This window comes from Palaemon carinicauda, chromosome 19 (assembly GCF_036898095.1).
Source record: "Palaemon carinicauda isolate YSFRI2023 chromosome 19, ASM3689809v2, whole genome shotgun sequence".
NCBI classification, from domain to species: Eukaryota; Metazoa; Arthropoda; class Malacostraca; order Decapoda; family Palaemonidae; genus Palaemon; species Palaemon carinicauda.
Window position 1 is genome coordinate 49,914,643 of NC_090743.1, and position 23,869 is coordinate 49,938,511.

Below are 23,869 nucleotides of genomic sequence, written 5' to 3' on the forward strand. Positions count from 1 at the left end.
GTGCTAGAAATAGGAATGAATGGCGAGCGATTGTGACTCAGTTCCGGTAGGCCTGCTGCTTCCTCCGGTGCTTTAGATGACCACAGAGGTAGCAGCAGTAGGGAATTCAGCGTTATGAAGCTTCATCTTTGGTGGATAACGGGGGAGGGTGGGCTGTGTCACCCTAGCAGTACCAGCCGAACTCGGTTGAGTCCCTTGTCAGGCTGGGAGGAACGTAGAGAGGAGAGGTCCCCTTTTTGGTGGTGCGAGGTTGAATGTCATGTTGAATGGAGAGTTACTTGAGGAGGTGGATCAGTTTAAGTACTTTGAGTCTGTTACTGCAGCAAATGGTGGAGTAGAAGCAGATGTACGTCAGGGAGTGAATGAAGGATGCAAAGTGTTGGGGAAAGTTAAGGGAGTTGTAAAAAATAAAGGGTTGGACATGAATGTAAAGAGAGTTCTGTATGAGAAAGTGATTGTACCAACTGAGATGTATGGATCAGAGTTGTGGGGGAATGAAAGTGACGGAGAGACAGAAATTGAATGTGTTTGAGATGAAATGTCTAAGGAGTACGGCTGGTGTATCTCGAGTAGATAGGGTTAGGAACGAAGTAGTGAGGGTGAGAACGGATGTAAGAAATGAGTTAGCAGCTAGAGTGGATATGAATGTGTTGAGGTGGTTTGGTCATGTTGAGAGAATGGAAAATGGCTGTCTGCTAAAGAAGGTGATGAATGCAAGAGTTGATGGGAGAAGTACAAGAAGAAAGACAAAGTTTGGGTAGATGGATGGAGTGAAGAACGCTCTGGGTGATAGGAAGATAGATGTGAGAGAGGTAAGAGAGCGTGCTAGAAATAGGAATGAATGGCGAGCGATTGTGACGCAGTTCCGGTAGGCTCTGCTGCTTCCTCCGGTGCCTTAGAAGACCGCGGAGGTAGGAGCAGTAGGGGATTCAGCGTTATGAAACTTCATCTGTGGTGGATAAGGGGGAAGGGTGGGCTGTGGCAGCCTTAGCAGTACCAGCCAAACTAGGTTGAGTCTCTTGTCAGGCTGGGAGGAACGTAGAGAGGAGAGATCCCCTTTTCTGTTTCATTTGTTTGATGTCGGCTACCCCCAAAATTGGGGGAATTGCCTTGGTATATGTATGTATGTACGTATGTATGTATGCATGTATGTATTATTATTATTAAAGTTTCCACAAAGGTAGTAAAGCATGCATTAGGATAGGAAATGAAGTGAACGATTGGTTTCCGGTGAGAGTGGGGCTGAGACAGGGATGTGTGATATCGCCGTGGTTGTTTAACTTGTATGTTGATGGAGTGGTGAGAGAGGTGAATGCTCGAGTGCTTGGACGAGGATTGAAACTGGTAGACAAGAATGACCATGAATGGGAGGTAAATCAGTTGTTGTTTGCGGATGATACTGTACTGGTTGCAGACGCGGAAGAGAAGCTTGGCCGATTAGTGACAGAATTTGGAAGGGTGTGTGAGAGAAGGAAGTTGAGAGTTAATGTGGGTAAGAGTAAGGTTATGAGATGTACGAGAAGGGAAGGAGGTGCGAGGTTGAATGTTATTTTGAAATGAGAGTTACTGTACTTGAGGAGGTGGATCAGTTTAAGTACTTGGGGTCTGTTGTTGCAGCAAATGGTGGAGTGGAAGAAGATGTACGTCAGGGAGTGAATGAAGGTTGCAAAGTGTTGGGGGCAGTTAAGGGAGTAGTAAAAAGTAGAGGGTTGGGCATGAATGTAAAGAGAGTTCTGTATGAGAAAGTGATTGTACCAATGTGATGTATGGATCGAAGTTGTGGGGAATGAAAGTGACGGAGAGACAGAAATTGAATGTGTTTGAGATGAAGTGTCTGAGGAGTATGGCTGGTGTATCTTAAGTAGATAGGGTTAGGAACGAAGTAGTGAGGGTGAGAACGGGTGTAGGATGAGTTAGCAGCTAGAGTGAATATGAATGTGTTGAGGTGGTTTGGCCATGTTGAGAGAATGGAAAATGGCTGTCTGCTAAAGAAGGTGATGAATGCAAGAGTTGATGGGAGAAGTACAAGAAGAAGTACAAAGTTTGGGTGGATGGATGGAGTGAAGAAAGCTCTGGGTGATAGGAGGATAGATGTGAGAGAGGTAAGAGAGCGTGCTAGAAATAGGAATGAATGGCGAGCGATTGTGACGTAGTTCCGGTAGGCCCTGCTGCTTCCTCTGGTGCCTTGGATGACCGCGGAGGTAGCAGCAGTAGGGGATTCAGCGTTATGAAACTTCATCTGTGGTGGATAACGAGGGAGGGTGGGCTGTGGCAACCTAGCAGTACCAGACGAACTCGGTTGAGTCCCTTGTCAGGCTGGGAGGAACGTAGAGAGGAGAGGTCCCCTTTTTTGTTTCATTTGTTTGATGTCCGCTACCCCCCAAAATTGGGGGAAGTGCCTTGGTATATGTATATGTATATATGTATGTATGTATGTATTATTATTATTATTATTATTATTATTATTATTATTATTACCTGCTAAGCTACGACCCTAGCTGGAAAAGCAGGATGCTATAAGCCCAGGGGCTCCAACAGGGAAAATGGATCAGTGAGGAAAGGAAACAAGGAAAAATAAAAGATTTTAAGAACAGTAACATTAAAATAAATATTGCCTATATAAACTATAAAAACTTCAACAAAACAAGAGGAAGATAATAAGATAGAATAGTGTGCCTGAGTGTACCCTCAAGCAGGAGAACTCTATCCAAGACAGTGGATGACCATGGTACAAAGGCTATAGCACTACCTAAGACTTAGAGAACAATGGTTTGATTTTGGAGTGTCCTTCTCCTGGAAGAGCTGCTTACCATAGGTAAAGTCTCTCTTCTACCCTTGCCAAGAGGAAAGTGGCCACTGAACAATTACAGTGCAGTAGCTAACCTCTTGTGTAAAGAAGAATTGTTTGGTAATCTCAGTGTTGCCAGGTGTATGAGGACAGAGGAGAATATGTAACTAATAGGCCAGACTATTCAGTGTATGTGTAGGCAAAGGGAAAATGAACTGTAACCAGAGAACCAGAGAGAAGGATCCAATGTAGTATTGCCAGGCCAGTCAAAGGACCCAATATCTCTCTGGTAGTAGTATCTTAATAGGTGGCTGGTGCCCTGACCAACCTACTGCCATAACATACAAATAACAAGGGATAAGGCCCAAATCCTATGTTCAAATGTCATACTAAGCCCTTCCAAGCTAACCAAAGGTATTTCCTGGGACATGAAGGTCCCAGAGATTCGTCCTTCAGGCCCCAGACAGGAGAAGAAACAAGCACCTGTGAAAATAAGCAAAAAAAGAATTAGTCAAATAGCTAGTCACAATTAGTTTAAGAGGTGAAGAGCGGTAAGGTCCACTCTCAGCCGAGCCAAAAGCAAAAGTGGCAAGAAAACACTAGATGGGGTAAACCCCGTACCCCTTGGTTAACTAGCGGACAGGTAGTTATATACCTAGCTTCAGAGTCTTTTGGCTAGTCTTTCAGTTTCGCCGAATGTATAACTCCTATAAATAGCAAAAGGATTTGTATTTTCAGTGTCAGAACAAAATGAGAAATCAACTTGTACTTACATTCGTGGAGAGCTGTGGCTGACATGAGGGAGACAGAGGAGGAGGAGGAAGAGGAGGAGGAGGAGGAGGAAGAGGAGGAGGAGGAAGAGGAGGAGGAGGAGGGGGCTACTTCTTGGATGGAGAATTTTCCTACATGAGAACTTTGAGTAAAATATCAGTTCTCTCTCTTGAACGACGTTCAATAACTGAAAAACTTAATTTATGCTTGTGGTGGCCGATGTGGTAGCGTTCCTGACTGGTGAACACCAGACTGGGGTTCAAGTCCCGCTCAAACTCTTAAGTTTCTTTGGTCGCTGCAACCTCACCATCGTTGTGAGCTAACGATGGGAGGTTTGGGGGGGCTTATAGGTCTATCTGCTAAGTCATCAGCAGCCATTACCTGGCCCTCCTTGGTCGTAGCTTGGGTGGAGAGGGGGCTTGGGTGCTGATCATATGTATATATGGTCAGTCTCTAAGGCATTGTTCTGCTTGATAGGGCAATGTCACTGTTCCTTGCCTCTGCCATTTATGAGCAGCATTTAAACCTTTAAACCTGAACACTTGGTAATTTTTTTATTACACTTATATTCAACTTTCACGAGGAACCTATCTAGAGACAACTGATTTTGTCTTTCCTTTAAAACGACATGAAAATAACACATTGCAATGTCGGGTCACAGTGTAAACACCATATGTCTGTTTCTGCAATTTATGGCTAGTTTTGTCAACATTTGTCCACATAAAATGCCCATAGAGAGCGAGATTTTTTGCTCTCAGACCGATGCAACGATTGTAAACCAGTTCTAGTTTGTGTGCTTGTTTCTTGATTTGCACGTATACAAAGTTACAGCACTCATCACGTAAGGTACTTCTGTATAGTGGACCCACTACAAAAGCCTACAACTACAGTACTGGCTACAGTCAGTGCACTTCTAACACTGTTCATCAATCCATAATTGATTTTTTATTTTCTTGGCTTACCATGACAACCCACTAAACCAGGCTTTAGAAATTATAGATACTTCCCAGACTTGCCATCTGTTCATCAAAAAAGATTACCAGCTCTACACATCAGTACCTTTCAATAAATCTCAGCCTAACAGAAACATTTTCATCCCCATTCTTATTACTAATGAGGGTATAATGAAACATAGTTATCACATAACAATGGCATGTATTTACAAATAGAAGCCATTATGTAAAAAAATCACAAAAACTACATATAACAGTATAAAAGAAGATAAAACTATAAGAATTAAATATTTCATCTATCGACACTAAACTACATGAACAGTTTGACAACAGGTATAACAAAACGTACCCAGTATGGAACTAATCGATCAACCTGAGTAAAAGTTTGCCGGGTCACTAAACTAGCCAAACTATAAAGGTGTTGCTGCTCTTCCTGTAGAGATGTTTGAAGAGCACGATTACTGGTCAGAATCACCAACTGGCTCTCTAGATCCCGATTTACAGACCGTCTACCTATAAAGAAGAAACAAGTGACTCGCACAACAGTAAATTTATATATATGTCATTAGTAGCAAACCTAGAATTTTAGTGAAAAAGTTAATTTTTTGTATAACACCTACACCTAAAACTAATGTCAATACATGGTGCAAAATAGTTAAATTGGAAGATACTTTTGGGAGTGACTTTTCTAGATTAACTACAGGTAGTCGCCGACTTACAACGGAGATACAGACCAAGACACGCGTCTTAAGTCGATTTCGATGTATGTAGAATTCATAAAGTGAAGTTCCCATGAATTTATTATGATGCGTCATGATTCAGCAATCATCTAAGTCATATTTTATCAATACTTTCTTACTGTATACCATTATTTAATTTTCTTGTTTCATAGGATATCATATGCTCTGATAAAGTAATTTTGTATTTTATTTTCCAACTTCGGAAGAATTTTAAACATCAAGAATTACTTAATATTTTGTTTACCTTTGGTATTAAATTTTTTATTCGTTATTAAGCCTCATATTTCATTAGTCATTATTGTGGTTTATTATAGCATGTTTGTATTCTATTTTTCAATTTCAAAAATCAACAATTACTTTCGGTAGGGATCAGCTGATCTCAAGGTCATGCTACTGTATTACGTTTATGCGCACATATACTGTAGTACGAATAACACGGAATTGTTAATATAATATTCTTAACTTATTCAAAATCTCTTCATAATGAATATAGCAGCAGCAACAATATGTTATAGGCTATCACAGTTTCCATACAGTCCTTTTACAGACCTTATTATTAGTTATCATATAAATGCTCTCTCTCTCTCTCTCTCTCTCTCTCTCTCTCTCTCTCTCTCTCTCTCTCTCTCTCTGTTAAATCTTCTTATTTCTTTAAATACTATCTGAAATTCTTTGTATCATTACTCGATGATTCGATAATGGGAATAAGTGTAAGATGTTTTAAGATGAGGCTGCTTGTAGCGCCTGAGTGCCGCCCACATAAGTGACGTCATTGTCCACGTCACGGGCTATCTGTATTTCCTTCCGCTGTGAACCAGTTGCAATGAAGATACGAAACCACGCTGACTATCATTTCCTGATGCTGCCTAGCTTAAGATCCAACAGGGCGCAGTGAATGAAAAGAAAAAGAGGACCTAGAGTAATAAACGTGGTACAGCATGGTATCACCACCGAGAAGACCCTCATTTGCATCCCATAGGGGCAGGATTGCAAGGACAGGAACCGACATCAGGATATCGCCAGCTTCCATGCTGCAGGCTCACCACGTGTTACAAACCCAGCAACAAGCCATCCAGAATCTTCAGGCTGAGAAAACAGCCTTGTCACTCCAGGGTAGCAATGTACCCCAACTAAGGATCCCTTAGTCAGCGGCTCCGGAAAAGTGCGAGGCTGAGGTGTCCCATGCAGCCTTCAGGTCTTGGAAACGGTCAATGGAGTGTTGGCTGCAACTATGCAAGTTGAAGCCTAACGAGGCAGTTCATCACATAAGGCTGCATTGTGTTCCGATATTACAACGTGCCCTCGATTCTATATACTGATGCCCAGTGGAGTATCCTGTCTACTGAAGGGACATTCAATGCGGTTAAGCAAATGGTATTAAAAGCTTCGGCCCAAGAGCCTAGTGAGTCCTTCAATGATTACTGTATTTTATTAAGTGTACGCAAAAGGCTACTAATTGTGAATTCACGTGTCCTAATTGCAATCATGATTTATCTGATTATATGCTTTTGCGTAAGCTCATGGTAGGCCTAAGTGACAAAGTGTTCAAAACGAAAGTATTTCAATCATGCAATGATATTCGTGATATCGACTCCCTCAGAGTCATGTGTAGTGCATTAGAGGCCACCCGTGACAACGCCCTTCATAATAGGGCATGGCTCAGCAGCTCCCCTAGAGCAGCTGCTGCTGGCGGGTTTGAGGAGGAACACGAGGTGGAGGTGACAGGAGCACCCCTGTAAAAGTACAATCGTGCCCCTGCGGTAATTGTGGTACTCGTCATACCCCTAGGTATTCCTCATGTCCCGCAAGAAAAATGACATGTCACGGTTGCGGTAAAACCAGTCACCTAAAGAAATGTGGCAGAGGGCGGAGCGCCAGGAATAACGTTAGTGGTCTGGCAGCTGAGTCGGACATAGCGGATACAGTGATCCCGGTTGTAGTAGCAGCAGAGGCAAGGTTGCGGAATGGGCCGTCGCCGAAAACCACTATTTGTGTCGATGTATGCTTAGCCAACTTGGGACAGTGGTCCTGTGTACGAGCGGTGCCAGACACTGGTGCCTAGGTTTGTGTTGAGGGACCTGCTATTCTTGCGAGGTTGAACACAAAACCAGCTAAACTGAGGTCGAAGGGAGGATTTCGAGACTGCCAACCTGCATCTGAAGTGTTTAGGGTCGATCTCTTGCACCATAGAATACAAGGGGAGGCACACAACCCAGGAAGTATACTTAGTAAAGTCTTCCATTGATTTTTATTTATCCCTGGATGCTTGCAAGAAACTTGGTCTTGTGCCAGAAACGTTTCCAAACCACGCACCCTTCACGGACTCCGCCCCCACAGCAGCAAGTGCAACCCATACATTAGCTGAAGCAACCGATCAACATGCGAGACCGTCAGCCATTCCATTTCCCCCTGGTGAGGGGAATATTACCAGATTAGAAAACTGGTTATTAGCCCATTTTTCAAGTACGATTTTCAACACCGAGAGAGAACCCTTCCCGGTAAGGGATGGGGAACCCCACTGTATCCACTTATTACCTGACGAAGTTCCTTAAGCCTGCCACACGTCTGCGTCAGTACCTAAGCACTGGGAAAAGGAGGTGAAAGCCAAGTTGGAAGAGGATGTCAAGAGAGAGGTCTTACAAAGAGCTACCCCCTGGAGAGCCCACAGAATGGTGTTCACGTATGGTGGATGCGGCCAAGAAATCGGGGCAACCAAGGTGTACGGTTGACTATCAAAACTCAACGCAAGTTCTAGAAGGAAGATGCACCATGCCCCTACGCCCTTCAATATGGTATCTATCATTCCCCTTTGCTCGTACAAGACTGTGGCTGACGCCTATTGGGGATCTAACCAGGTAAAACTGGATAAGGAAAGCATACTGCTAACCACATTCATCACATCTTGGGGCAGGTACCAATACCAAAGGACACCAATGGGACATTGTTCTGCCTCCGACGCATATACACGCCGATTTGATGATGCCATTGAAGAAGTACCCAGGAAGTTCAAGTGTGTGGACGTCACACTTCTTTATGATTCAAGCGTAGAAGATGCCTTTTGGCATGTGTATGACTTCCTTGCAGTCTGTGCATATAAAGGCATCACTTTGAAACCTGCAAAATTCAAGTTCTGCAAGAAAGAAGTGGAATTCATCGGGTTCGACGTCGGTTGGGACTCCTACAAGCCTTCAGAAGATTATCTGCCAGCTAAAGTTTTTCTATGGCCCAAAAGCCCACAATATCTGACATCAGGTCATGGTATGGTTTTGTCAATCAGCTGGCCCCCTTCCTGACAACAGCGCCCGTCATGACCCACATTAGAGACCTACTGAAGAAGCCCTCAGGCAAACAGGTCTATTGAGATGAGCACCTTCAGGAGAAGTTTTGTCAAGTGCAAGACATTGTCTGAAAGTTGGCCAAGGACGGCCTCACCTACTACGACAAGCTGCGGCCGACTGTTGCAGTCACTGAATGGAGTAAGGAGGGCGTGGGTTTCGTCAACCTCCAAAAATATTGCAGTTGTACCTCCGTCGAAACCTGCTTCTGTTATAGAGATGGTTGGAGAATAGCCTTTTGTGGCAGTCGTTTCCTCATGCCCGCCGAGTCTGGGTATGCAGCTGTGGAGGGGGAAGCCCTTGCGGTGGCCTGGTGCTTAAAAAAGGCACGATTATTCTTATTGGGCTGCCAGAACTTAACCATTGTCACGGACCACCGCCCTTTAGTCAAGTTACTAGGCAATAGAAGTCTCGGCGATATTACCAACCCCAGACTCTTTAGATTAAAGGAGAAAACATTATTGTATAATTTCAACGTTAAATGCCTCCCAGGCAAGAGAAATCATGCTGCTGACTTCCTCTCTCGATTTCCTTCCCTGAGGACAGGGCCAGGTAGACAGGATACAAGCTTCAACGAAGAATGGTGTCAGCAATCACAGAAAACCTACAGGAGCAGTGCATCATAGGCGAGAAAACTGTTGAAGAGGCAGCCCTGGATGACCCAGCATATCAGCTACTAGTCACTTGAGTGACTGCAGGAGACTAGAACCCGAAGAAATCTCAAGAAATTGCATGTTTGAGGCCCTTCTACGGTATCAGAGAACATCTCTCTATATCTGGCAACCTGGTCACTTACTACTTCAACGACAACTGCATCCGCCCTGTCATTCCCGAAGGGCTCTGCTATCAGACAACCGCCAACCTCCATGCTGGACATCAAGGTCTAGATACAATGTTGAGAAGAGAGAGACACTTGGTCTATTGGCCTGGCATCGGGGGTGACCTCCAGCATCATCGTTCACGGTGTACTTTGAGCGACACCCACTCACCATCACTGCCTGCCGAAGTCATGAAAATGACCCCTGCCACAGAGTATCTGTTCCAACTGATTGTCATGGACTGTTTCAGCTTGAAGGACAAATGTATATGGCATATTGTGACAGGCTTACAGGCTGGCTAGAAATAGCCCACTTCCCTAATGGCACCTCATCTGCAAAGATCATGACAAAACTTAGGCATTACTTCACTCGATGGGGAGCACCTGAATAATCGTCTAACGACAGCGACACCAACCTGGTGAGTGAAGAGATGATGACCTACAGGAGATGGAGAGCTGACATACGCCTATCATCGGCCCACTACACGCAATCCAATGGGAGAGCCGAGGCCACAATTGAATACGTAAAGAGGATAATTAGAACAAGTATCAGCAGGACTGGAAGCCTCGATAACGACAAGGTATCATTGGCCATGCTACAATACTTCAACCTACCCTTAAGGGGTATAAATAAATCTCCAGCACAATTGGCAACTGGGAGACAGCTACGCAATGGTGTACCAACTGCAAAACTCAACTATATGATAGACCACCACTGGAGAAAATCCATTAGAAAAAGAGAACTTCATGTAGCAGAGAAAAATGAGAAGATAATTGAAAGCAACAGCGACAAGAGGCTAACACCCCTACAGCCATGCATGCACGTTAGGGTTCAGAACCAGATGACCAAGGCCTGGGACAGGCTGGGAATCATAGTCGAGCAACGACCTCATAGACAGTACATCGTAAGACTAGATGGTAGTGGGTGTCCGTCGATAAGGAACAGAAGTCACCTCAAGGTCACTGAATGAGACAACAGGAGTCACTCCTACCGACGACGATGTGGCTCATGAGCCTAAGTCTCCTCTTTCAGCACCAGAGGTACAGCCTCCAAGGAAGAGAGAGGCCCCTATCTGGAAGAACGATTATATATATTTATCTTTGCTCTGATTCTGCATTCATAAAATAAAAGTAACTCAAGAAAGAAGACAGAAGAGAAGAAACTGAAGTGGCAGAGATGCGAATGTAGAGATGGATGTGTGGGGTGACAAGAAGAGATAAGATACGGAATGAGGTAATTAAGGGTACCACAGGAATTAGAAAACTATCAGATAAGATCCAAGAAAGTAGACTGAGGTGGTATGGTCATGTCATGAGAAAAAAATGAACAGTATATTGGGAGGAGAGTGATGGAAATGGAGGTACAAGGAACGAGAAGGAGAGGGAGACCAAAGCGAAGGTGGATGGACTGTACCAAAGATGACCTTCGATCAAAGGGATTGACCGCTGATGAAGTGTGGGACAGAGCTGGATGGAGAAAGCTGACCAGAAACATTGACCCCACATAGAAGTGGGAAAAGATGCAGACAAAGAAGAAGAAGTAGTTACATTCACAAGTCAATTTTTGTGCACATCTTGCAATGCTGATGTAAGTATTCTCTCTCTCTCTCTCTCTCTCTCTCTCTCTCTCTCTCTCTCTCTCTCTCTCCTTTTCAGTCATCCTAATGTTACCATTAATTTCTGGGTCGACCTGTGACGCCCGGTGAAAAGGGTCCTTCTTATCTCTTTTCTGATATAAATACTTCCAAATATTCCAGAGAAAGTTAAAGCATGGAATGCAGAGGTTACTACCCTCGCGCGAGCACCCTAAGGGCGTCGTCTATAAAGAAAGGGCGTGTGAAAACCACTATTCACAGGTCATCTTCCATTTAGATCAATCCTTCATCAAAAGGGGGAGCCGCCCTAACGGCACCAACCGAACTCACCTGATCCACTCAGCGACGCCTGCCTCGAGCGCCCTCTACTCATCCTTCTGTTGGACTTGTACTAACGATGATTGCTTTGTTTTGTGTCTCGCTTTTTAGCTGTTTTTTGTGGATTTCTTCATCATGGCTGAAGCTCTCCTTACCCCTACACCAATGTTAAGTACCATAGATTGTTTTGACAGTTTTTTATGTACCGGGCAAGTTTGTGTTAAGTGATAGGAAGTGTTTTAATGCATTCGGCTTTGTGCCTTCCGAGGCCCACGCGGCCATTTTTGTTGTTTACGCTCAGTGCGTTTTCTTTTTGCTTAATGCGTTGCCCTTTTTGGTACTTTTGTCTTGATAGGTTCATTTAATCTTATTTTAAGATTGTAGGCTGCATGCCTCTTTTGTTGAACCGCTTATCATTATTTTTATTGGTACTTATTAGTCATTTACAAGTCCGTTTCCTGTTAGCGAAGGATAGCGTTCGGGGTTTTATTACAGTTTAGTACCGCCACTTCGGTCGGCATTTTTTCATTATGATTCATTATTTTGACTGTATTATTCTATTCCCCTTTTGCTATTCTTCGTTACGTTTATTATTATTCTTTCGGACAGATGTGTTTATGTATTATTGAGGTTCGTGCTTTGTTAGATTGATTGTTGTAACCACCGAGTGCGAGAGGCTGGAGTTCCCGTTTTCTTTACTATAGACTCGGGTGCTCCCTCTCTCTATCTCCCCCTTCTGGGAATTCTACGTCATAGACGAGGTTATATTTCAAGGTTACTGCGTTCTTTCTTGGCTTTTGGTTGGTTTTTTAGATCCTTTTCGTGTTAGAGTCTTTTAAAGGTTAGTTGGCCTGCATTGCGCTGCCTTCTGTTTCCCCTCCCCTTAGTCCCACCCTCTCCTCGCTCCGGCCTGGGAGTTGGGTCAGGACATTATTCATACTCCGCCATGAATTTCACTCTAGAGCCGGGAACGCTCATTTACCTATTATCTATTGCGCCCCTTCGACAGGGAATCCTCCCCTCGTTGGCTCTCCGCATCTTGACTCCGGCTACGGCCCTTATTTCACACGAAATCAGATGTATCTCCTTTCCCCCCCTTTTTGTTTTACTCTCCTGTGCATCCTACCGGAGATCAGTGGGAAATCTAGTTAATACGTCGTGTTAATGTATCCCTTAGTTGGGTTAAGGATCTATTACCACCCCACACCCCACCCCTTCATACACGCCGGGCCTCCGTCGCCCTCCGGCGCTCTCCCATTACATAGGCCAAACTATTTTCAGTAATTACTCCGGAGCTCCGGCCCCTCCATATGCACATTCTATAGCAGAATCTCTCATAACATTTATATTTGTGTAATTACGGCGGAGCTCCGGCTCCTTATATTACACGACCTCAATTATGCACATCAACTATAAGCTTCCTTGTCTTTACTTATTTTATATTTAGTATAGCCCGTGGGAAACTTTGTACTTATTTATCCTTTATATTACAGAAAGTACGCTGTGCCGCCAAGGGCTGTTCTGTAACCTTTCTGGATCCGGTAGGCCATGACGTCTGCCGGTCGCATGCCCACTGTGCTATCTCTTTTGTCCGGGAAGCTGGTCAGCCCGCTTACATGGTCTGGTTCCCGGAGGCATGCGCGCTCTGCTATGAGCTGTCATCCATTCTCCTCAATGATGAGGTAAGTTAGCTATGTTATCTGCATGGTAGTTTTTAAGGCTCCGCTTTATATCGTTTGTTGATATAAGTTTTTCTTGCTTTTATATGGACACTCAGCTTATTCAGATATTATCCTAATCCTTGCTGTCGTAATGTTTCCCGTCTGCCGTTCTAAGTTACCCCCTTTTTTCAGGCTGACGAGGATTCGCTCCGGACGGCCAAGACCAGCCTCCGATCCTGGGTGTCTGGTTTCGGAAGGAATGCCCCGACCGGTTACCCCTACCTCCTCGCTACGGACATGGCCTCCCGGTTATTTCCTGGTTCCTCCTTGGCCGCAGTACCTCTGGAACAAGCTGCCCCCATCATTGAGGGTATCAGGGCAGCCCTTACGATAGAAGAAGAACATCAGCTCTCCGGAGACATCTCCACCCTCGACATTCACACCGAACCAATGCAGGAGCAGGTGAGTGGTGTGGACTTGGCAGAACCGTTTCTTTCCCCTACACCTTCCTCTTCTTCTTCTTTCCACGGCTTTGACAAGCCTCAGACTTCTCCTTGGGAAGGTTCCGTCTCGGTACATCCCAAGGTGAAACCTATACGTAAGAACAAACCCAAAATCAATACTTCAGCTTCGCCACAGTCCATTTCTCCGGTCCCAGGACCTTCCTCAGCCCATGACATTACAATGCTATCACGAACCCCTCCTCGTCCTAAAGGACAGAAGGGTAAGTCCGCTAAGTCCAAGGCTTCCGCTGTAGGTAGCTCCCCGGACGTCCAATTAACCTTGGAATTCATTCAGGACATGGTAGAGTCGAAGCTGCAAAGACACTCGGGGGTCATATCAGAGCTGAAGGACATGGTGGCTGGCCTCATACGGGACAAGTCTCACCCTGCTCCGTCCCCAGTTCCTGATGCATCGAAGCTTCCGCCCTTCGATAAGAATAACCCTTGGCGGTTCGCGAAGCATGCCCCTTATTTGGATGGCACGCTTACGCTAGAAGGGTTGGGGACCCGCCCTCTAGATGATCTGGAGTTCTACCCCCCGGACCTCCAGTTCCCCTTCAGTGGCTTTGTTCGTTTGAAGGAACATGCACTAGTAAGGATGGATAAGGTCCCAAAGGAGACGATAATATTCCCTAAGGAGCAAGCCCAAGCTGTCTGGCCCCGTACTCTGGCGGAATGGGGATGTATCAACTCTAAGTTGACCCCCACAAAGGAGCGTATACGATCTTCATCACTCCTCAGTCCATCCCGTCTCCTCTTACTGACAAGATCGTGGAATTGACTATTCAGTCAGTTAAGGACGGCATCCCCATGCCGACCCTTAAAGAAACGGATCCCACCTCTCTCCTCGTTCCTGGCACCTCGGCGCTCTGGAACGACGCTTCCTCTACATTTACGGTGGGTAAATTAGACCCGGACTGCGCTTCCTCTCTCTTCTCGGAAAGACTCCCTAAGCTCCCGGACCACTTATTGAAAGTGGAGTTCCAGCGAGAAACCGACTGGCTAGATCTCTAAACTCAGTAGTATCTTCAGAGTTGATAGCTTCCTTATACAGCGACGAACCTCTCTTTCGGGTGCAGGCAAAGATCCTCCTGCAGTCGTTCCAGTCGGACCTGCATGACTTCTGGACTGCGAGAACTAATTGTCGGAAGCATGTTCTCGCCGAAGCCTCTATTCGGCATGAGCCTAATAGACTCATCGCCTCCTCCTGCTGGGGTAAAACTCTGTTTCCCCAGGAAGAAGACGATAAGGTTCTCCAGGACGCAGCGAGGGCTAATCAAAACCTTCAGGTTAGATGGGGCCTCTCAAATAAGTGTAAATTTGAGAACATGCCTCGTCAACCCTTTTCAAAGAAAAAACAGAGGTCCTATGTTCCATACAAGACAGGTAGGGGCCAGCTTCATCATTCTGCAGGCCCTCACTCTTCAACTCCCTCTACATCTAAATCCACCCCTCTTCAACAGATTGTCTTCCTCCCAGCTCCTTAAGGTACCCAACCAACTTCGGCAACATCTTGGATGACCTCCCCTGCCTTCAATCAGGCGTACAAGACCTCGGGTTCCTTTCGAGGATACCCTAGAGGCGGCACCAGGGGTAGAGGTCAGTTCCGCCAGCGAGGCGGACCTAGAGCCAGAGGTTCCCGAGGAGGACGTGGGACTAAGTTCAACCCCACGCAATGAAGCGAATCCGGTAGGGGGGAGATTGTACCAGTTTCGGGACCAGTGGACCTTCAGTCCTTGGGCCCACAGTATAGTCTCTAAAGGCCTGGGCTGGAAGGCACTAGGTTTTCCACCTCCAATAGTGTCCTTCTTCCAGAAGCCCACTCCCATCCTAGAGGAGTACACCAAGGACCTCTTGAAGAAAAAGACAATAAAGAGGGTACGGTCACTGAAATTTCAAGGCCGTCTGTTCACGGTTCCCAAAAAGAATTCATCGGCATTGAGAGTGGTCCTGGACCTGTCCAAACTGAATTCTTACATTCTTTGCGACAGGTTCCGCATGCTGACTATCTCTCAGGTACAGACCTTACTTCCCCGTGGGGCCGTCACCACCTCTATCGATCTTACAGATGCCTATTATCACGTCCCAGTAGCAAGAAACTTCTCTCCTTACCTCGGCTTCCGCCTAGGCAAGAAATCTTATGCGTTCAAAGTAATGCCGTTCAGCCACAGCATTGCTCCCAGGATATTTACAAAGCTAGGGGAAACGGTGCTAGAACAGCTCAGGAGCCAAGGGATCATGGTGATCACTTATCTGGACGACTGGCTCATCTGGGCACGGACGATTCAAGACTGCCACAAGGCTACAACCAAAGTGGTTCAGTTTCTGCATAAGGTAGGATTCCAAGTCAACTTACAGAAATCTCGCCTACAACCAGCAAGCAAATTCGAATGGCTAGGCATCAGATGGGACCTCACAAGTCACGAACTATCTCTTCCTCCCAAAAAGGTCAAGGAGATAGCTTCGAAGACAAGACACTTCATCAAGAACAAACATATTTCACGAAGAGCCTTAGAAAGAGTCCTAGGCTTACTCCAATTCGCTTCAGTGACAGACCTCTTATTGAAGGCCAAACTCAAAGACATCAACCGAGTTTGGAGAAAGAGAGCTACAACACGATTACGAGACAAGATATCGAAGATCCCCTCAGTCTTAGTTCGTCGACTCCAACCATGGTCAAAACCGAAGAACCTCTCCAAATCGGTTCCTCTACAATTCTCTCCTCCACGTGTGACGATTCACACAGGCGCGTCTCTCAGTGGTTGGGGGGCTATTACCGACACCAGATGTTTCAGGGCTCTTGGTCCCCTACGATGAAACAGTTCCACATCAACGTGTTGGAGGCCATGGCAGTGTTACTGACCTTAAAACGACTATCCCCTCCACGCTCCACTCACAGGATAGTCTCCGACAGCACGGCGGTAGTTCACTGTATAAACAGAGGCGGATCAAAATCTCCCAATCTCAATCAAGTCCTGGTCACAATCTTTACCTTGGCAAATGAAAAGAACTGGTTCCTGTCAGCCACTCACCTCGCAGGAGTCCAGAACGTGATAGCGGACTCACTATCCAGGACAAAACCACTAGAATCAGAATGGTCCCTAGACACGAATTCATTCCGGTGGATCTCCAGACTGGTTCCAGGTCTCCAGGTAGACTTGTTTGCGACACAACTCAACCACAAACTTCCCTGTTACGTGGCCCCGAACCTGGACCCTCAGGCTTGTGCTATGGACGCACTAACCCTGGATTGGAACCGATGGAGGAAGATTTACCTATTCACTCCGGTGAATCTTCTGATGAAAGTTTTACCGAGGCTACGCTCCTTCCACGGAAAGGTGGCTTTGGTAGCACCTCAGTGGCCGAAAAGCAGCTGGTTTCCTCTCCTCCTAGAGTTGAAACTTCGCCCGTTCCGGATCCCATTCCCCAAGCTGACCCAAGTGGTCCAAACACGGACTGTGTCAGATTCCTCAAGGATAGCGCAAACCCTAACTTTGTGGATTTCATGAAGTTTGCAGCCCATAAGGATGCAAATATTGACCCGGAGAATGTCCTCTTTATTGAATCAGACAAGAGACACTCCACGATTAGGCAGCAGTATGATTCGGCAGTTAAGAAGCTGGCGGAATTTCTAAAAACTTCAGATGAAACTCGAATGACCCCTAACCTGGCCATTTCGTTCTTTTGGTCCCTTTTTGACAGGGGCCTCGCAGCTAGTACTATCACCACAATCAAATCAGCTTTGAAAAAGATCTTCTATGTGAGTTTCAATTTTGACCTCGCAGATTCCTATTTTTCATCCATTCCAAAAGCCTGTGCTAGGCTTCGACCTTCTGTTCGTCCACAAAAGGTCTCGTGGTTTCTGAACGACATTCTCAAGCTCGCGTCAGACACTGTTAACGAATCCTGCTCTTACATATCGCTTCTTAGGAAGACCATATTTCTCACGGCCATGGCCTCAGGTGCTAAAATCTCGGAATTAGCAGCTCTCTCCCGTAATCCCGAAAACCTAGATTTCCTCCCGTCAGGAGAAGTTCTCTCTCCAGATCAAGCTTTCTTAGTCAAAAATGAGGACCCACAAATAGGTGGTCCCCCTGGAAAATTATTCCTCTGCCCCAAGATGCTTCTTTGTGTCCTGTCGCTACACTTTGGGCCTTTATAGCGAGGACTGCATCACGCTCATCTGGCCCCTTGTTTGTCAGGGAACAATGGGGTACTATTTCCATCCAAGGCATCAGACAGCAAATCCTTTATTTTATCGAACAAGCTAACCCGGAATCTTTTCCACATGCACATGATATCCGGGCGGTAGCCACCTCCATCAATTACTTTCAGAACATGGATTTCGATGACCTTAAGAAGTACACAGGTTGGAAATCCCCGATGGTTTTCAAACGCCACTATTTGAAGAACTTGCAGGCCCTCAAGTTTCCTACGATTGCAGCTGGGAGTGTCATCTCACCCGATTAATTTCTTGCCTTTCTTCTTTTCGTCCTCCTCTCGACCTTCTCCCTTCCCCCTGCCACTCCCACCGCGTTGCTTCTCACCTTGGTCGATGTTTTTGCCTCATTGCTATGTTATGTCGGTGGATTAGCCCACTTATTATTTTATGTCATGTTGACTTACTCATGTTGGTAGCTTTTAATTTTGGATTGTATATAATTTTTGGTATCCTAGGGTATTGTACAGTTTACCTTGTCTTTTGCACCCATTTTATTATATTTTGCCTCTTGCCTTATTTGATTCCATTGCTACCTATGTTTTTGGTTGGTCTAATATGACGTTCTGGAGTTTTGTACATTTACTTTACTTGTGCCTACATGGCATTGTTTAGTTATTTAGGAATTGTTATTTTGTATGGGACAGTATGTTACTTATTATACTTAACCTCCGGTTTCATATACATTTTTCCTTTACCTATATTTTGATGAGATTTTGATGTTTATGTCAGTCGCATTACGTGCCTTAATATAGTAATCTCCAGTTATACATAACGCTTTTACTTTAACCTGTTGATTTGTGGGCTTGGAAGGCATTCTATGGTACATTTTCACCGGGCGTCACAGGTCGACCCAGAAAAGGGATTTTGACAAAGGAAAAATCTATTTCTGGGGAGATACCTGTGACGCCCGGTGAAACCCTTCCCTGGTTTTTTCCCCGTCCCTTTCCTTTCCAAGCCATCTCATGTAGAGGGATGTGTAGAGGGAGCTCGAGGCAGGCGTCGCTGAGTGGATCAGGTAGGTTCGGTTGGTGCCGTTAGGGCGGCTCCCCCTTTTGATGAAGGATTGATCTAAATGGAAGATGACCTGTGAATAGTGGTTTTCACACGCCCTTTCTTTATACACGACGCCCTTAGGGTGCTCGCGCAAGGGTAGTAACCTCTGCATTCCATGCTTTAACTTTCTCTGGTAAATTTGGAAGTATTTATATCAGAAAAGAGATAAGAAGGACCCTTTTCACCGGGCGTCACAGGTCTCTCCCCAGAAATAGATTTTTCCTTCGTCAAAATCCCTTTTCTTTAGATGAATATGACAAATAAATGACAATGTTACCATTAATTATTACAATTATGAATTACTATACATGTCTGTTTTTCTTTAAGAGTGTTGAGCATTTAGTTTGTCATATCTGCTTTGGATATTGTCATTTATAAGTTTTGAAAATATTACCCTCATAATATTTTGGGAGGGAGATGTAAAATGTGTTAAGATGAGGCTGCTTGGAGCACCTGAGCGCTGCCCACATAAATGACGTCATTGTCCACATCACGGGCTATCTGTATTTCCTTCCGCTATGAATCAGTTGCAACGAAGATATGAAACCACGCTGACTATCATTTCCTGATCCTGCCTAGCTTAAGATCCAACAACAAGATTACTCAGTAATACACCGAAAGGAAATAATTTGTTTTGCTAGCGCGCATTCCACCATACAAATGACGAATGACTTACAAATTATGTCAAACCCTTTCCTTTTTCTTGCAAGAAATGAAAGAAAATACTAACTTATCAAGCAAAAGTATTTCATTTTTATGATGTAAAAGAAAATACGACAAATTCAAAGATAATTTGTATTTTTCCTAACCATACAAACCTTAACTATTTATAGAGGGTTTACCTTTTAGCGCAGCTGAAATGGCGAGCCATTAGAATTTAACGAGGGTGTATTACCCCCGCGCTAGTTAGCGAGGGGGTAGGGGAGTGGTAGCTAGCTACCCCCCCCCCCCCTCACACACAGATGAATGCTCACTTTCACTTAGAGGTAGGACTTGTCTTGGGGGACAGGGCTGGCGGGCAAATATGTGTAAATAGCTAAGGTTTGTATGGTCAGGAAAAATACAAATTATCTTCGAATTTGTCATTTGTTCCGTAACCGAAATACAAACCACGCTATTTACAGAGGGTGACTTACCCCTTAGGTAGGGTGGAAAGTCCCCAGCCATACTGGCTTTGGCTTTACCCGGGGACTCAGAATCCGAGTGAGTCGCACTCGAGAAAAGGAGTCCCTGCACCTCACAAGTTCCTTGCTCCGCAAGGAACCATGTGGCCTACGTAAGCTTGTGTGTGAAGGAAGAAGTGTGACCCGTCCTAGGCAGTTGACCTGGAGTTCCAGAAGGAACTCTGGGTTAGGACATTCCCAATACCACCTCGTCAGGGTATGGGGGACGCGACAGTATTGACTCAATACTCGGAACACAAGGAAGCATGGTTTACCTGCAGAGGTTCGAGGTCAGCTATGCAGAGACCAGGATGCTGCTTCCCCGTAGAGGGGATGATGAAGAAAGAAATAAGAGCCAGACATACTTCTTTCGTTCATGCAGACTAAAACCTGATAACAATGCCCTCAACCTTCTGCTACCTGTCCAAAAAGGAGCCTGAGGTTAGACCAGCTGTTGTGTAGCCACCACAGAGCGATAGAAAACGTATCGAGACTCCTGTGGGTCACGCCCTGCAGGAAGCGGGCTGCGAAGGTCATTAGACGCTTCCAGACTCCAGCTTGTAGCACCTGCGTCACAGAGTAGTATTACTCGAAGGCGAGGGACGTTGCGATGTATCCAACATCGTGCTGTAGGGCGACGTGACGGGGGAGGGTCTGGAGACAGGTCGAGATGAATGTCCTTGAGTCCGGGCTGAAGAGGTATACTGGTGACTCTCCCCCGTGTCCTCCTTGTGCTCCCAAATCGGCTGCAACTGAGGACAAAATGCAGCTGTTCCCAGCGCTAACCTCTCGATTCCTTTACTGGCAAGAAAGAGAAGGTCTTGGGACATCAGATACAGAATGGAGACTCGAAATCTTGAAGGAATTGGACCGAAGGGCCGTCCCAAGATTCTGAGTCTAGCCAACAACTCAGGAGCGAACCTGAATGTTGCCTTCCCTTCTTCCTTAGAAAGGGCGGAGTCGTAAGAGACCAAGAAGATTGGTTACACACTGTCCGCGGCCAGAGTGAGCAGGAGACCCAAGACGGAATACAATCCGAGGCCTGTCGTAAAGGCTCTTGAGAAGATCTCTTAAGGGACTAAAAAGTCCGAGCCATGCTCCAAGTTGGAGGTCTCACTCCGACTAGGGCAGGGACGATCGTAGCTTCGCATGAGCGAGGAAAGATCCAGCGGGCAGGAAAAAGTTATTCCTTTAAGCCTGAAGGTCAGGGAAAGGCTGAGCAACAGGCTTCATTGCCGAAAGCGGAAAGGAATTTCCTCCCGCCGAAAGGCAATAGGACCGTTAATGCTGGAGAAGCGGCCTCAAGGGAAGAGGTATATCTCCCACGGCACCAACCACCGAAGACTCTTCACTTCGCCTGGAAGACCCCTGTGGATGACTATCGCAGAAGACGCGACCTCCGTCCCGCGACTGTAGCGGGTTGTCTCTTCTTGAGGAGGAGGCGTAGTGTCTCCAGGCATGAAGCCGAAGCGACGCCCCGGTTCGTGAAAGATGTTGCAGTGTGGTTGTTTGAGTAGTCTGTGCCGTGGGAGAAGCTCTCCCGGGATTTCCGTCAGGGGAAGCAGAGGGTCCAGAAACCGTTCTGCGCATAGTCCCAGTGGAGCTCTCCCATTGAAAGGTTGACAGACAACCTGGTCTTGTTGAGACCCATTCTCCACAGACAAAAAGGAGGGAAGACGCAGGCGTCGAAGTTGTCCCACCATCACCGGAATGCATCTTGCCAGAGTCTCGGGGTCTGAGACTGGGAGAAAGAACAGCGGAAGCTTGAGGGTCCAAGCTGTCGCGATCAGGTCCCCCAGACCAGGACTTGCTGGTTACCCAAGGTCAAAGACCCCCAGGTACACTCTCTCTACGAGGCTCTGCTCGGATAGTCGGAGAGAACATTCCCCTGCCTGGAATGAGAGCCGATGGTGGTATTGAGAGAATCTCAATCATCCCGGTATCTCTACTGCAAGATGGGAAGGTGTGAAAATGCGTCCCCTGCTGGTTAGAATACGCCAGAATCATGAAGTCGACGCGCACGGGGCGACTCGGCAGGAGCTGTAGGATCTGTAGAGGGGCCAGACTAAGGCCCCTAAGCCTGCCTGAATGATGGAGAGGTATCCTTCAGGTCTTGACCATAGGCCTGGACCGGAACATGCCCCCCCCCCCTTTCCTTTGACAGGTCCGAGAACAGCATCAAGAATGTGGGGAAAGGACGAGAATATCCACTACCATCAAGAGGCTCCATAGGTCAACACCCATTGCAGGTCTAATAGTTCCGTTAGTCCCATAGGGGCCAGGAAGTCCGGTTAAACATTGCCTGAAGCCACCGGAACTTAGACCGCCCCACATGGAACTTATCCTGAGGCGACCGTTCGGACTATAAACGGGTCAATGAGGAAAGGAGAACTAGGAAACGTTCCAAGGTAGGGCTGAAAGCTCTGCTTCACTGAGAACAGGTACTGCGACTCTCCTCAGTCTTGCCACAGTCAACTGAAAGGAAGGCTCGGAGGATGTGGTAACAGAATCTGGCGTCCCCAGGTGGTCACCCATCAAAGTACCGACCAGAACCGACGTTGCTTAACCTCGCTGGATGGACGAGAAGCGGGGTTTCCAACGTGGTAAGGCCGTTGACTCAATATCATGGCCAGATACTCCAGATGTTGAGGCAGAAGAAGAGAAGGCTCCAAGCAAAATACCATGAACCCACACTCATGGTAAGCATCCGGAAGCTTGTCCCGGCGCTGAAGAAGGTCGAACCCGAGCCTACCGGAGTTGACCAGCCCTCCAAACAGCAGAGGAGGCGGAAGCCTGCACCTGAGCGGCCATGAGGAAGGCAGGGAGAGTTCTCTGGGGAAAAAAAAACCTGCTATGCCACGGCGGGATAGCCACACTGCATCATAAGCAGGAATACTTGCAGTCTAGGCTGAATTCGACGAGCTCCCTGGAAGATGGATGGAATGGAAACTGAAAGTACCCGTCCGTCCGATCCAGGGTTTAAGGAGTCCTGTCGCCTCGATACCAGTCTGATCGATTCTGCTGTTCTACGCTGGCCGAAGTTTGTTCGACAAACTTGATCAGGGCTGAGAGGTCGACTACGGAACTCCCCTCTCAGATCCTTCCTTACAAGAAAGGATCGACTGAAGAGGCCGGGGGTGAAGCCATCGATGATCCTATGGAAGACCTTCGCCTAAGGTATGGATCATTCTGCCCAACCGGGCAACTCTTGATGACGCTATGGCATAGAGGTTCAGAGACACTGAATTCGCTGACAGAGACGGCAGGCGCGATATCCTTGGCTGATCACAGAGATTGTGCGGGAATGGGCATCGGGAAGCTGTCATTCGGATGAGTAACCTTAAGCATCCTCCCAGCGAAAAACCTGCAATCCTAGAGTTCGTGAACTCTGCTGCTCCTTTTAGGACTATGCCCCCCGGGGGAGCCTCATGTGCCATCTGTTCCTGACAGGAGGAAACTGCAATTGGACACCTTGACCCAGTTGTCGTAGCCGATAACTTAGGCCGACGTGGTTGAAAGAAAAGGGCGCTGGAGCCCTGCAGAGTCTGGAAGAAAGCGCCTTGGAGGAGTGAAAACGGAAGTCGATTTCCTCCGCACAGCCGCTGTCTAAGTCTCTGTCCTTGGGCACAAACAAACTCTTCTCAAGGATGGAAGGGTGTCTGAGGTCGCCGACCTCCACAGATGAGACACCCAAAAGAAGCCCTCAGTCAGCGCGTCCAGATGGTACAACATCGAGCTTGTCCGCAAGTTAGATACTTAACGACGAAAGGCCAAGGTGCCTGAGCTCGAGAGGAGAAAAATACCCATGATCTTCCTGTAGCTTCCTTGAACCAAACCTCGGGCCGTAACCGAGGAGGGAAAGGACCTGGTAAGCCCCCAGAGGAAGGGGTAAGCAGTCACCCCTTGTCCGATGGAGAAATCTCGAACGGAAAGCCCCCCCGCCAAAAATC

The 23,869-nt window shown here is 46.5% G+C and overlaps 1 protein-coding gene across 1 annotated transcript in view; it reads right to left on the reverse strand.

The window, feature by feature from the left end:
- Window positions 1-4,709: 4,709 nt before the first annotated feature.
- PGS1 (Phosphatidylglycerophosphate synthase 1) overlaps window positions 4,710-23,869 on the reverse strand; it is a 156,358-nt gene continuing 137,198 nt past the window's right edge. Inside the window, exon 9 of the mRNA XM_068393558.1 lies at window positions 4,710-5,025. Within this exon, the coding sequence (XP_068249659.1) occupies window positions 4,823-5,025 (203 nt within the window). The 3' untranslated portion in view covers window positions 4,710-4,822. The remainder of the gene's footprint in view (window positions 5,026-23,869) is intronic.